Genomic DNA, 14,444 nt, shown 5'->3' with positions numbered 1-14,444 from the left:
GGAAGGAAGGAAGGAAGGAAGGAAGGAAGGAAGGAAGGAAGGAAGGAAGGAAGGAAGGAAGGGAAGGAGGGGAGGGAGGGAGGGAGGGAGGGAGGGAGGGGAGGAGGGAGGGAGGAGGAAAGAAGGGGAAGAGAAGGAAGGAAGGAAGGAAGGAAGAGAAAGAAGGAAAAGAAGAGAAAAAAGAAGGAAAGGAGGGAGAGGAGGAGGGAGGGAGGGAGGAGGGAGGAGAAAGAAAGAAAAAAAAAAGAAAAAAAAAGAAAAAAAAAAGAAAGAAAAGAAGAAAAAGAAAAAAAAAGAGAAGGAGGAGAAAAAGAAAGAAGAAAAGAAAGAGAGAAGAGAGAGAGAGGGGGGGAGGGAGGAGGGAGGGAGGGGGGGAGGGAGGGAGGGAGGGAGGGAGGAGGGAGGGAGGAAGGAAGGGAAGGAAGGGAAGAAAGAAGGAAGAGGGAAGAAGGAAGGAAGGAAGGAAGGAAGGAAGGAAGGAAGGAAAGAAAGAAAGAAGGAAAGAAGGAAAGAAGGAAAGAAGGAAAGAAGGGAGGGAGGGAGGGAGGGAGGGAGGGAGGAAGGAAAAGAAAAGAAAAGAAAAGAAAAGAAAAGAAAAGAAAGAAAGAAAGAAAGAAAAGAAAGAAAAGAAAGAAAGAAAGAAAGAAAGAAAGAAAGAAAGAAAGAAAGAAAGAAAGAAAGAAAGAAAGAAAGAAAGAAAGAAAGAAAGAGTAAGGGATGCCTTTGATTCCCACCCAACCAGTGACCTGCAGCATGGCAGGAAGTCATTAGCAGGGAAGAAGCAGAGACAGTAGCACTAGAAGAGGGGGGGCCAAGAGTGCAGCCTGAGAATGGGAGGACTGAGACCCTGTCATGGGCCAAAAGCGACCTACGTCGAGACGGTCACTTTTGGTGGGGACCCTTCGCGCCCGGCTGTAAATCGCTGCATGACGGCTCAGTTCCCGCTTAAACAGTGTTTTAAACCGCTGGGGCCGAGGTTTTACAAGCAGCTTCCATTGATTGCCATCTGAGCGGCACTGGGTGGAAGCCAGAGTTTCTCCCCAGCCCTCCCAAACCCTGCTTACCTCCGGTCTCCTTCTGACACGTTGTGGAGGCCAGGGACGTGATGGAAGGAGACTGGAGGTAAGCAGTGTTTGGGAGCGGCGCAGCCTGTGTGAAGGCTGCGCCGCAGGAGGCGCATCCAGCGGGACCGTCCGTGCGAATGGTCCCACAGGGGCAAAAACTATGTCGTTGCACCCCCGCAAGCTGTGCGGAAAGGGCCCAGGCAACAGGCAGTGTGTCTCTTATTCCTTCCAGTCAGGAAGCATTCTTCCCTGGGAGGGGTTGTGTTTCAGAGGCGGAGGATCTGTTTGGCTGGCAGAAGGTCTCAGGTTCAATCCCCCACCTGTCCAATTAAAAGGGTCAGATAATGATTTAAGAACATAAGAACATAAGAGAACAAGTTGGCAACCCATGGGAGGGGCTTGGGAGCATAATAGGGCCTGCCAGGCAAAGCAAGCCTGTTAGAACATAAGAACATAAGAACTAGCCTGCTGGATCAGACCAGAGTCCATCTAGTCCAGCCCTCTGCTACTCGCAGTGGCCCACCAGGTACCTTTGGGAGCTCACAGGCAGGATGTGAAAGCAATGGCCTTCTGCTTCTGCTGCTGCTCCTGAGCACCTGGTCTGCTAAAGCATTTGCAATCTGAGATTGAGGATCAAGATTGGTAGCCATAAATCGACTTCTCCTCCATAAATCTGGCCAAGCCCTTTTTAAAGCTATCCAGGTTAGTAGCCATCACCACCTCCTGTGGCAGCACATTCCAAACACCAATCACACGTTGCATGAAGAAGTGTTTCCTTTTATTAGTCCTAATTCTTCCCCCCAGCATTTTCAATGGATGCCCCCTGGTTTGATGTCAAAGATCCCGGAGAGCTGCTGCCAGTCTGAGTAGACAATGCTGACCTTGCTGGATGAAGGGTCGGATCCAGCATAAGGCAGTTTCGTCTGTTTATGTGTTTCCAGTGCTAAATGAGAGTTCCCCAGCACACAGAGCAAACAGATCTTTCCTTATCAACTAGGAAAGAGATACAGCAGAAATCAATTCCCCACCTCCACCTCCGCCACCCCCAAATCTCAAGAATCTGAAGAGGCTCCAATCTATGGGCTAAGGAAGATAGTTTTGAGTTACTCCTTCCAGCTGGGGACTGGAGATCTCCTAGAACGACACCTGATTTTTGAACCACAGGGATCAGTTCCTCTGAAAAAAATGGCTGCTTTGGAGGGCCCCTCCCCTTTTCAAACCTGGATCTTCCTAGGGTGCCGCACTCCCGAATCTGTAGGAATTTTTGAACCCAGAATTGCGCCGGTCCTTGGGTGGGAAACGAATGCACGCAGGTGCAGGCTGGCAAAATCACCAATTAGTAACCCCTCTCTCGGCACACACAAATAATTAGTCACCTACTCTCGGGAACCTGTGAGAACCTGCTGGATCCCACCTCTGAATCCCACCACCCCAGGGGAGAGCGAGCAAGGGGGCTTTCTGAGCCCCGGAACAGCCTGCCGCCTTGCCACCAGGCCACTCCGGGGGTTTGCGAAAGTCCCGTGAAGAGGTGAAGGGGCTTTCCAGGGAGCCGCGAGGCCAAGTCGCAGCTGGCAGCTTCGCCTCCTCTCCCCCCAGCAGCCCAACATTCTGAAATGTGAGGAAGTGGAAGAAAAGACCATGGCTGGACCAACCACGTTTCTCTGCAGCAGCCAGGTAAGTGGGCGGCGGGGGGGGGGGGAGCGGCAGGGTGATGCAGCAGGGTTGGGGGGGGCAACCATTAGATAAATTAATAGAATCCCACCACTGGGTCACTGGCTGCAATTTTGTAAAAAAAAAAAGAAAGAGATCTAATCCTTTAAATGGAAACTGTTGTCATGAATTTTGAAAGTCTGGTTCTCAAAAACACGTAGGTGGGTGAAGCCAGTGTTCCCACAACACCCACTGATCTCAGCCTGGCTACAGCCCTAGAGCGTACGTGCGTGTGCTTAACGGTTTACATTTGTTTGTTTGGTGATTCAATTTTTAAACTGCCCCCCCCCCCACCCGCACCATGGCAGGCCCAGAGTGATACACAACGTTCATCCTCTATACAAGCAATAAAATGCAGTAATACTCAATCTTGGTGCCTTAAAATAAACCCATTGACTGAATGGGATAACCAGTTTAATAAGTCAATACTTATTTGACCTAAAGATCAAACAAAAAGAAAATAGAGAAAAGGGGGAAGGGGGAAGGGGGAAGGGGAAAGGGGAAAGGGGAAAGGGGAAAGGGGGAAGGGGGAAGGGGGAAGGGGGAAGGGGGAAGAGGGAAAGGGGGAAAGGGGGGGAGGGGGAAAGGGGAAAGGGAAGGAGAAGGGTGGCCAGCTAATATGGATAAATACCATCACTGTCCTCAACCTTAGGCCTGGCAAAACAACTTTGTCTGACAGGCCCTGCATAACTGTGATGGATGCTGAAGATCTGGTCTCATTGGTCAGAGAATTCCACCAAGACGGGGTCAGAACTGAAAAGGCTCTGGCCCTGGTCAAGGACAGCTGGACAGTCTTTGGGCCAAGGACCACCAGCAAGCTGTTATTTTCCAGATGTAATGTTCTCTGGGAGTGTATTGGGAGAGGCAGTAGCCTACATTGTGAGAAGAAGGTAAGGTGAGCTGAAACAGTATCTGTAGCCACCAGGTTGACTGCTCTTCTCTTGTAGCCTCTACTGCTGGCACCAGGAAAGATGTTTCTTTCTTGACTGTCTCCTCCTGACAACCTGTTCTTGATAACCTGACAGGTTTCTCTGGCCCCTTCCGCACATGCAGAATAATGCACTTTCAATCCACATTCACAACTGTTTGCAAGTGGATTTTGCTATTCGGCACAGTAAAATCCTGCTTCAAAGTGCATTGAAAGTGGATTGAAAATGCATTATTCTGCATGTGCGGAAGAGGACTCAGAGGGCCTACTCAGCTCACAGCTAGCAGACAGAGTAAGGTAGTTTAGCCACGATGTGGCAACCACGCTTTCAATACCAATTTTTTGGGGGAAATTTTTAAGGGGGAAAAATAAAATACACTAAAAAAGTTGTTAAGCACCATGCACAAAATTTCTTTTAAGTTCATTCTAGGACAGGGGTAGGGAACCTGCGGCTCTCCAGATGTTCAGGAACTACAATTCCCATCAGCCTCTGTCAGCATGGCCAATTGGCCATGCTGGTAGGGGCTGATGGGAATAATTCCGGGCATCTGAAAACACTGGATCTAGGATAACAGAATAGCAAGCACAAATTCTCCCAGCTAAGCCTATTCTGTATCCTGACCAATTCTAAAGCAAATGTATTTATTTTCACTCAGCCTGGTTCCCTTCCTGGGTCATCTTCTCCTTTTTTTATTTTGCCACCAAGTCATAACCAACTTTATGGTGACCCCTCATGTGGTTTTCAAGGCAAGGGACATTCAGAAGAGGGTTGTCAGAGCTTGACTCTGTGTCACGCTCCTGGCATTCCTCCCACCCAAATTATTTGCCAGGGTCGAGGCTGAGAGTATGTGACTGACCCAAAGTTGCCCAACAAGACTCCATGGCAGAGTAGAGCGTCAAACCTGGGCTTTCCAGATCTTAGTCACTATACCGCACTGGCTATCATTCTCCTTCTTACTGCAGCCAAATTCTTCCGCACATGCAGAATAATGCACTTTCAAACTGCTTTCAGTGCTCTTTGAAGCTGTGCGGAATAGCAAAATCCACTTGCAAACAGTTGTGAAAGTGGTTTGAAAACGCATTATTTTGCGTGTGCGGAAGGGGCCAACCAAAGGTTTCTCCTCAGTTCTCTCCTATAGTGCCCCAACAGCCTTATTTCATCTCTTTTCTCCTTACTTTTTGGCTATGATTAGGTACTCCTTCCAGCTTCTGACTGACTAGTTATAATAGTCCTACGGTTCAGTTTGTTTGTTTGTTTGTTCCATTTATACCCCACCCTGCACCGAAGTCCCAGGGTGGCTTACATAATGGGGTTAAAAGCCCCATTAAAACATAAAATTAAAAAACACCATAAAAACATCCTTTAAAACAGTCAATAAAAACATCCATTTAAAACCCACACTCTCCCACCCTTCGGCTAGCATTGATATGGGAGACCGTGAGGGTCACACAGTGAAGGCCTGGGTAAAGAGGAAGGTTTTAACCAGGCGCCGAAATCCATAAAGTGTCGGCGCCTGGCGAATTTCTGCAGACTGTTCCACAGCTTGGGGCCTGCCACAGAAAAAACCCTCCCGCGTGCCCCCTCCCACCGCACCTCAGCAGCAGGAAGGGTCACCAGGAGGGCCTCCCCACTTGACCTCAGTGCACGGGTCAGCTCATATGGTTTAGGCGCTCCTCTGGGTAGGTGGGACCCAAGCCATTTAGATCACAGGTGTCAAACCGTGGCCCTCCAGATGTTATGGACTACAGTTCCCATCCTCCACTGCCAGCATGATGCTGGCAGGGGGGATGAACCTGCTCAATCCCTGGAGAACCCACAAGTTATTCCTGTGATTTAGGGCTTTAAATATGATTGTCAATACCTTGAATTGGGCCCAATAGCAAATAGGGAGCCAGTGCAGTTATTTCAAGGCAGGTGTTGTATGCAACAGGCAAGGTTGACCGATCAGCAGCCTAGCTGCTGCATTTTGCACCAGCTCCAGCTTTCGGACCGTTTTCAAGGGAAGCCCCATGTAAAGCGCATTGCAGTAGTCAAGATGAGAGGTTACCAGTACTGTGGCCAGGTCTCTTCTGTCCATTTAAGGGTGAACCTGGCAAGCCAGCTGGAGCTGTTGACAGGCACTCCTGGCCACCGCTGCCACCTGTAATTCCAGAGTCCGGGCAGGATCCAAGAGCACTCCCAGATCTCACACCTGGTCCTTGAGGGGAAACACCGCTCCATCCAGAACCGGGTGCCCTCTGATCTCCTGGACTTGGGAACCCGCTACGCACAGCACCTCCATCTTATCTGGATTCAGCCTCAATTTGTTGGTCCTGATCCAGTTCAACACCACTCCCAGGCACCTGACTCAGCTGGAATTGAGAGGTAGAGCTGGGTATCTGCATACTGATGGAACCCAACTCCAAACCCTCTGATGACCTCCCCCAGCAGCTTCAAATAGATATTAGAAAGCAGAAGTGATAGCACCAAGCCCTGGGGAACCCCACAATGAAGCTCCCAGGGCTGGGAGCAGCACCCCCCCCCCCACACACACACACACACACAAATGCTTTTTGAGTCTTGTTCCCCAAGACCTGCTTCTAGAATTGTGTGTTCACATGAACCAGATACATGAAACACAGGAACCAGATGCACAAAATTTTGTTGCGTGCTTGGAGATGTTCTCTTCCAAGCTGCTTCTTCAGCCAATTCTTGTGGGGGTTGTGCAGGCCTCAATCGTTGGCCATCCACATTTCCCTTGACTCAAGGCATACTCGATTAACTCCTGCTTTTCTTGGAAGTCAATCCACACGGTGGAACCAGTTTGGGCACGGTTCTTCTGAACACTTGACTTCCCTCTGCATTTTTATAGGTGTGGAGTTAGTCTATTTTCTTCCACACTTAGCTTAAATAATTACCGGTAGGTTTCTCAAGATTATGATGATGCCATGAAATCATAGAATCATAGAGCTGGAAGAGACCCCAAGTGCCATCACGTTCAAACCCCTGCAATGCATGATGAGTTCATTGCTCAATGGTAGAAGAACTCACTTTTTCATATGATTCAAAACACCTTCCCATTTTGAAAGCAAAAAATGGACAAGGTTGACAATAGAATTGAAAAAAATTTCTTCCCAAGTTTTCCTCTATAAGTTTCATTGCTGAATATTCACTAGATTTTCTCTGTATATTTACATTTTTCAACTTTTTGGTATCAATAGTTAATAATTAATTATGCTTTATTTTAATATTGGTACTGTCCTTTTTTTAAAAAAAAAGTCTCTTAAAAAATCAGTGTAGTTGTGTAATGATAGTTTAAGCAGATCCCCTAAACTCCCAGCTTTCGTTTTTTTAGAAAGTCTCTAGCCTGTTCCTTTGGAGTAAAAAGGCGCATCTCTGCCTTTTTCTATTATATAACTCGATATCAATATATCAATATTTCAGGGCTTGAAAAAAAACTGAAACCATTCGTCTCTGGTGGGGACAAGAGGGTGTGATTTAACAACAATGACAGTCCGATCATTAAAAAGTAGGCTGGAAGTGAAAAGAAAACCTCTAGAAACTTTACGCACCAAGAAAAAGCTGACTCTACATTGACTTCTGAAAAACATTTGGGTAAAAGTGGTTTCCAAATACCCAGAAAAAAACCGAGGGCATAACCAAGCAACTGAAATGAAAACTAAAGGCGCAAAACAGATGTGGAAGTTGGAGGATAAACTGAAGCTGTATGGGGTTAGAACCAACAGGAGAAACCCATCCAGAAAAGCCTTCGGGTTGGTTCCATGAGAAGAAGAAGAGTAGACGAAGAGTTTGGATTTATGTCCCCCCTTTCTCTCCTGCAGGAGACTCAAAGGGGCTGACAATCTCCTTGCCCTTCCCCCCTCACAACAAACACCCTGTGAGGTGGGTGGGGCTGAGAGAGCTTTCAGAAGCTGTGACTAGCCCAAGGTCACCCAGCTGGCGTGTGTGGGAGTGCACAGGCTAATCTGAATTCCCCAGATAAGCCTCCACAGCTCAGGCGGCAGAGCCGGTTCCTCCAGATTAGATACACGAGCTCTTAACCTCCTACGCCACTGCTGAGACATTTCATTTGGGGTGATTCTGCACAGGCCAAAAATAACAGGTTCAGGCCCCTTCAAAAAGTGTTATGGGGCAGAAGTTCCCACAGAACTCGCCCCCCCCCCCCAACCGCTCCTAACCCGTTATATTTGCCTGAAGCCAGGTTAAATGAAAGATGCGAAACAAGCTATTTTTTTCCTTCAACCTGGGTTTGAGATGCTTCCTGCTTGCCTGTGTGAACTACGGCAAGCAGGAAGTACTCTATACCATTATAGTGAATTTCCCAGGTGGCTGCCATTGGAGTGGATTCTCTAGGCGGCTGCCGCGTTGTGCCGGTAAGTGGGTTGGTGGCAGTGGTGGGATCCAAACATTTTAGTAACAGGTTCCCATGGTGGTGGGATTCAAACTGTGGAGTAGTGCCAATGGGGCTGGGCGGGGCACGACGGGGGCCTGGCTGGGGGTGGGGCATTCCTGGGTGGGGCTGTGGCGAGGATGCAGCCACTGCGCTGGTCCTTGGGTGGGAAACGTATGCACGCAGGAGCAGGCTGCCACACATGCCGGTGCACCTCCTGCTAGGCTGCTTCAAGTTCTGCGTGCTACTGCTGAGGAGCGGAGGAGGGGCGTAACTAAGGCAAAAATCACGTGGCAAAATCACCAATTAGTAACCCCCTCTCGGCACACCCAAATAATTAGTAACCTACTCTCGGGAACTTGAGAGAACCTGCTGGATCCCACCTCTGGTTGGTGGGGGATTCTCGGGTGGTGGGATTCTCGGGTGGGGGTTCACCAGCAAACATAGCATTTCCTGTGTGATCAGTGCTACCTTCTCCTGCCGGGATCCCAGAGATCCCGGCTGGCCCCTGCACCTGCCGGGCAAATGGTGTCACAGGCAACATGGGTCCATTTAACCCTTTAGGGTTGCCTGTGCGGAATCAGCTGTTGAGACAGCACAGTCAATTCACATGGCTTTTACAGAAGATCTAGACAACACTGTAGCCACCCTGTTGAACTCCAGCATTTCCTGGGCTGCTTTTCCATCTTCTGCTCAATTCAAACTGGAAACCACAGTCCATAAAGACAACTCTGAAACTTCAATCAGTGCACAATGCAGCTGCAAATTTGTTGATGGGGGTGAGACAATATGAACAGATCACACATGTGCTAAAACAGCCTCCTTGGTCCCCGCTTTATTTTCTGAGCTCAGTTTAAGGTAGTGATGCTGAACTTTAACGCTCTTCCCAAACTGGAGCCCCCCATAACTATGGAACCCTCGCTCTAGATATGCACTGTGCCAGCTGGGATTTTAAACGGAGATTAAGGGCTTTTACACAAGCTAATAATTAATTGTTTGAACTTCTGAAATTGCTCAAGGCTATTAACATCTTTGGTGCCCTACCTTAGGTCCTAGGACAGTGATGGCGAAGCTATGGCACGGGTGCCAGAGATGGCACTCAGAGCCCTCTCTGTGGGCACGCACAAACAGAGTTCATTGTGTGGGGGGGGAATCGCCCCCACTCACCCACCCCTCTAGGTTGGCCTGGGCCGCTGGGCTCAATTATTAGCATTAAACCTAAGACCTAGTTTTGGGGAAGCAGTGTAGGTAACCCTGTTAAGTGCTGTTAAACCCCACTGATTTTCATGCGAAGAACTAAAGTGCGATCCTTTACCTGGGAGTAAGCTCGGTTGCTGGCAATGGGGCTTGCTTCTGAGTAAACCCTCCTAGAGTCATGATTCACCTGTTTGAAGAGTTGCATGGTTGCTTCAAAGCAAAGCCAACAACTACCACCAAGCTTACTCCCGAGTAACACACACCTCAGAGCCAACCATTTTTTCTAAACTGAAACCTCAGTAGTCAGGTTAAATTGCCGTGTTGGCACTTTGCGATAAATAAGTGGGTTTTGGGTTGCAGTTTGGGCACTCGGACTTGAAAAGGTTCGCCATCACTGCCCTAGGAGGGGTAGTGGTGGTAATGTGGAATATAAACATTTAAAAATAAAACATTTAAAATAAAACAGCTAGCTCACTTTGCAGCCAAGAGAAATGCAGCAATTCAAGTGTCTCATTCTCTATGTCCCCTGCTCCAAAGGAATTAGTTAGGAATATATTCAGATATGTCTGAGTGCTGTGATGGAACAGGAAGTAATTAACTGAGTACCAAAGAGAATGCGAGCTGCCTTAAAGCATGAATGGGGCAGAGGGGCCAGAAAAGAGCTCCAATGTTATATGAAGGTACATCTGACAGCTGATGCCACTTTGTTTAGAAATTAACTATTTCTGCAGTTTCTCCTTCAGAGAAAGAATATAAAAGGCAATATATAATTTTTAAAAAACGATTTCTAGGTAGCAAACACTGATACTCACTTTCCATTCCCGTATTTGATCCTGACGTCTTTGCTCTTTTTCAGCTCTTTGCCATCTTTGAACCATTTGTAGGACGGCTGGGGATTCCCAGCGCTGGCTTCGCATTTCAAAGAAACCTTCGCCCCCACTTCCACGCTGAGACTCTTCAGTTTCTTTAGTTTGGGAGGGACGGCTGCAAAAGAGGAGGAAAAAGCAAAGGATGAATCAAGCGGAGAGGCCGGCCCTTTACAGCAATAGGGAGCCAGAACAACACAAAGCCTTCTGTTTCAGGGCTCCTCGCCTGCCTCTCCCCACCCCCAACCAGCGACTGAGTCACCGTTGCCTCTTTTTCCCCCCCCGAAATGTCAAAGCAGAGAAGAAACAAGTGCATTCCCCCACTGCCCCGCAATCAGGTCTTTTTTGTACAAACAATCTAGCACCAAGAGACCCTTAACTCGCACACTTACACACTCTTCCCACCCGATACACCTGCTGCACGGCTCCCCCTTTCCCCTTACAAACGAACGCCAGCACCATTTCTCTCTCTGGGCCGGGCAGGAGAGAGATGCAAAATGCCCATCTGCGCCCAGAGCTAAAGTCAGATCAAAGAGGGGCAACGCCACGATCTCAACGCGGGCCATTCTGGAAGGATGCTCTGCGCCTTCATGCCGCAGCTGCCGCGCGCCCTAACTCACTGGCCGGGTGTGCCATCTCCCTTACCGCTGCTGCTGGTATTGGCAGACATGCTGTTGATTCCACAGTCTGTGCTGATCTGACTGGCAGCATTTGGCTACAGGAAAGGAAGAAGGGGAGGAGTATTCCCATCCTTACAGTTCAGCTACAATCACTGCAGATTTCTCCCCTTGATGCTCGTGTGCCTGCCTATTCGTTCTGGGAATGTACTGTACGGTCACTCTTCCGCTGCCAAGTGGGGGGAGAAAAAACGTTAAAATGCCTCCCCAAACAGAAAACAGCAGGCAACACAGAAGGTCATTCTGCCTCTCAAAATGACAGTCTTCCCTCATCAAGCAGTAGCTGCAAGGTCCCTAAAAGGAAAGGTCTGTGAGAAATAGGGAGGAGGGACAGAAAAGCATACGGGCTGCGAGAGGGGAATAAAACCCGGCAAGCAGATAATGAGAAGACCCCGTACCACCGCTGCCGGGTAAACGGCTCTGAACAGCGTGGATCTGCTGCTGCTGTAAACCGTGACCTTTAGTGGGTGCTTTAGTAGCAAAGGGAAAATAACCTCCTTGCATCAGAAAAAGATTGTGCAACATTGCAGCATTCAGCAAATGCTCCCAAGCCAATATGTCACACACAGTATGAGGCTTGGCAGCCTTGGAGAGATTCCTCTTCATTAGGACAGCTGGGCTCCCCCCCCCCCCACCCCGTAATAGGGTACAACCTCATTTTTCTCAATGTCTCGAAGACATCCAAAATAGAATCTGAAATTTCACATAAACCTGACACCGTTGATCTGAGTTATTTTGGCATGGGCTTCCCACTTGTTTAATGATGCCTAAAAGATATTCCGACCATCTTTTCTAGCCCGCCAGCGAGAAAAGATCTGGGGATCCACATCTCCGTAAACGTAGTGAATATATTGATGGATAATTTGTAACGTGTACTTCCGAAAGTAGAATCTGACATCAACAACATGGGCAAAGTTCAGAATCTTGTGACTTGGGAAAGTAGCTGCGGTAAAGATGGAAAATACTGCTTAGGATTTCTCCGTGTCCTTCACGGATACCCTCTTAAATTTCTTAATAAAATCCAGCAATAATCCGGCAATAAAATCCAGCAATAAAATCCAGCAATTAATCCAGCAACAAAATCCAGCAATTAATAAATAAATTTATTTGGAATTATAAATGCCAGAGAATAGGAAAGGAGCACTTCAGTTATCACACTGGGGGACAGTGTGGTGTAGCAGTTTAGAGCAGTGGTTGCGAACCTTTGGCACTCCAGATGTTATGGAGTACAATTCCCATCAGCCCCTGCCAGCATGGCCAATTGGCCATGCTGGCAGGGGCTGATGGGAATTGTACTCCATAACATCTGGAGTGCCAAAGGTTCGCCACCACAGGTTTAGAGTGTCAGAGTGGGGTCTGCAACCTGCGGCTCTCCAGATAGAATAGAATAGAATCTTTATTGGCCAAGTGTGATTGGACACACAAGGAATTTGTCTCCGGTGCATATGCTCTCAGTGTACATAAAAGAAAATACATTTGTCAAGAATCATAAGGTACAGCACTTAATGATTGTCATATAGGTCTAGTAAGCAATCAGGAAACAATCAATAGTAATAAAAACATAAAATGTAAAATCATAAAATAAAATGAAATGTCAGCACAGGCTATAGTCATACAGTCATAATTGGGAGGAGATGGGTAATAGGAATGATGAAAAAAGTAGTGCAGTAATTATATAATAAATATATAATAAATAGTTTGACATTATCGAGGGAATTATTTGTTTAACAGAGTGATGGCATTCGGGAAAAACTGTTCTTATGTCTAGTTGTCTTGGTGTGCAGTGCTCTGTAGCGGCCGCTTAGAGGGTAAGGGGCAAGAGTTGAAGCCAGTTTATGTCCAGGGATGCACGAGGGGGGTCAGTAAATATTTTCACAGCCCTTTTTTTGACCCGTGCAGTATACAGGTCCTCAATGGAAGGCAGGTTAGCAGCAATTGTTTTTTCTGCAGTTCTGATTATTCTCTGAAGTCTGTGTCGATCTTGTTGGGTTGCAGAACCAAACCACACAGTTATAGAGGTGCAGATGACAGACGTTCATGGACTACAAATCCCATCAGCCCCTGCCAGCATGGCCAGATTCAAATCCCCACTCTGCCACAGGAGCTTGCCGGGTGGCCTTGGATCAGTCACACACCCTCTCACCCTAACCTACCGTGAAGGGTTGTTGTGAGAATAAAACAAGGAGAAGAGAACACTATAAGCAATTTTGGTTCCCCAATGGGGAGAAAGGAGCAGCATAAATGAAATAAGTAACGTATCTTGAAGGAGGAACAGCAGTTTTAAAAACTGAAACACAGCAGTGACATTTGGTGGTCTTATTATTATGGCTAAGAGAAGTTCGTTCAGGCACAGTTTGGAACATCAAACAGATGGGCATTGATCTTATACTATCTACTTGGACGTGGTGGGGAAAAGGAAACAAAGGGATTTATTATTGGACTGATACCAGCTGAACTGATAATAATTTGGGGGAAAAACAGGCCACAAACTATGCCGTTCACGTTCCACGAGAATCAATTATTGATCACCCTGATTTTAAAATGGCCAGGCAAAGAGCCAACTTCAACACGTGCCTAAGGTATGGTTAACCAAGTTAATGCATTTGGGAGGTAGTCAATCAATAAAACCTCTTGTTGAGATGAAAGAAAACTATAGCCCAGAGAAGATGTCTAGGTACCAGTGTGTGCAATCAAGGAATCTTATGTAGATTCTGAGCAGGAAGTTCAATGTTTACATGAAACAGTTGGAACAATTTCTTTCTCAAATCACTAACTCAAAAAAGTCTATTGAACTATTGTTCGGACCATACCAGTATTATCATTCAATGAATACGGGATAGAAACAACACCTTGTAGAGATCAAAGGTTTATTCAATGAGAGGACAGCTTGAAAAAGTCAGAATTGGCTTTTCCCCGTGCAGACAGTGGAATAAATCAAAGCATCGAAGAGCCATCCCCCAACAGAGGATCCACCTCCCATGAGGAGGAGGAGGAGGAGGAGGAGGAGGAGGAGGAGGAGGAGGAGGAGGAGGAGGAGGAGAAGAAGAAGAGGAGGAGGAGGAGGAGGAGGAGGTTGGATTTATATCCCCCCTTTCTCTCCTGCAGGAGACTCAAAGGGGTTTACAATCTCCTTGCTCTTCCCCCCTCACAACAAACACCCTGTGAGGTGGGTGGGGCTGAGAGAGCTCCGAAAAGCTGTGACTAGCCCAAGGTCACCCAGCTGGCGTGTGTGAGAGTGCACAGGCTAATCTGAATTCCCCAGGGGAACCAAAGGGGAATCAAACCCAGTTCCTCCAGATTAGATACATGAGCTCTTAACCTCCTACGCCACTGCTGCTCCAGCTATCCTTTTGCACAGTCCTAGGTTGGAGGCGCTCCCGCACAAACACAACAGGCAGGAGTTGCTTTATTTCCCTCCCTTCCATCTGTTCACTTTAGATTCCGCACCACCCACTACGTCAGGGAGATTCCGCCCACCCTCCATTGGGCGCAGGTCCCCCAGCACATTGTGGGCAAATTCTCTAAGCACCTGACAGTATACAAAGTCTTCCAATCGTATTTTCTCCCCATGGCAGTGAGTATGACAACTGCACAGATCTGTAGCAACGTGT

General features: G+C 47.7%; 1 protein-coding gene across 1 annotated transcript in view; it reads right to left on the bottom strand.

Annotated features, from left to right (window-relative positions):
* NRG2 (neuregulin 2) overlaps positions 1-14,444 on the bottom strand; it is a 228,116-nt gene that overhangs the window by 103,785 nt on the left and 109,887 nt on the right. Inside the window, exon 2 of the mRNA XM_048515357.1 lies at positions 10,103-10,274. Coding sequence (XP_048371314.1) covers positions 10,103-10,274 — 172 coding nt within the window. The remainder of the gene's footprint in view (positions 1-10,102; positions 10,275-14,444) is intronic.

This window comes from Sphaerodactylus townsendi, linkage group LG14 (assembly GCF_021028975.2).
Source record: "Sphaerodactylus townsendi isolate TG3544 linkage group LG14, MPM_Stown_v2.3, whole genome shotgun sequence".
NCBI classification, from domain to species: Eukaryota; Metazoa; Chordata; class Lepidosauria; order Squamata; family Sphaerodactylidae; genus Sphaerodactylus; species Sphaerodactylus townsendi.
This window is presented reverse-complemented; position numbering and strand designations above follow the sequence as displayed.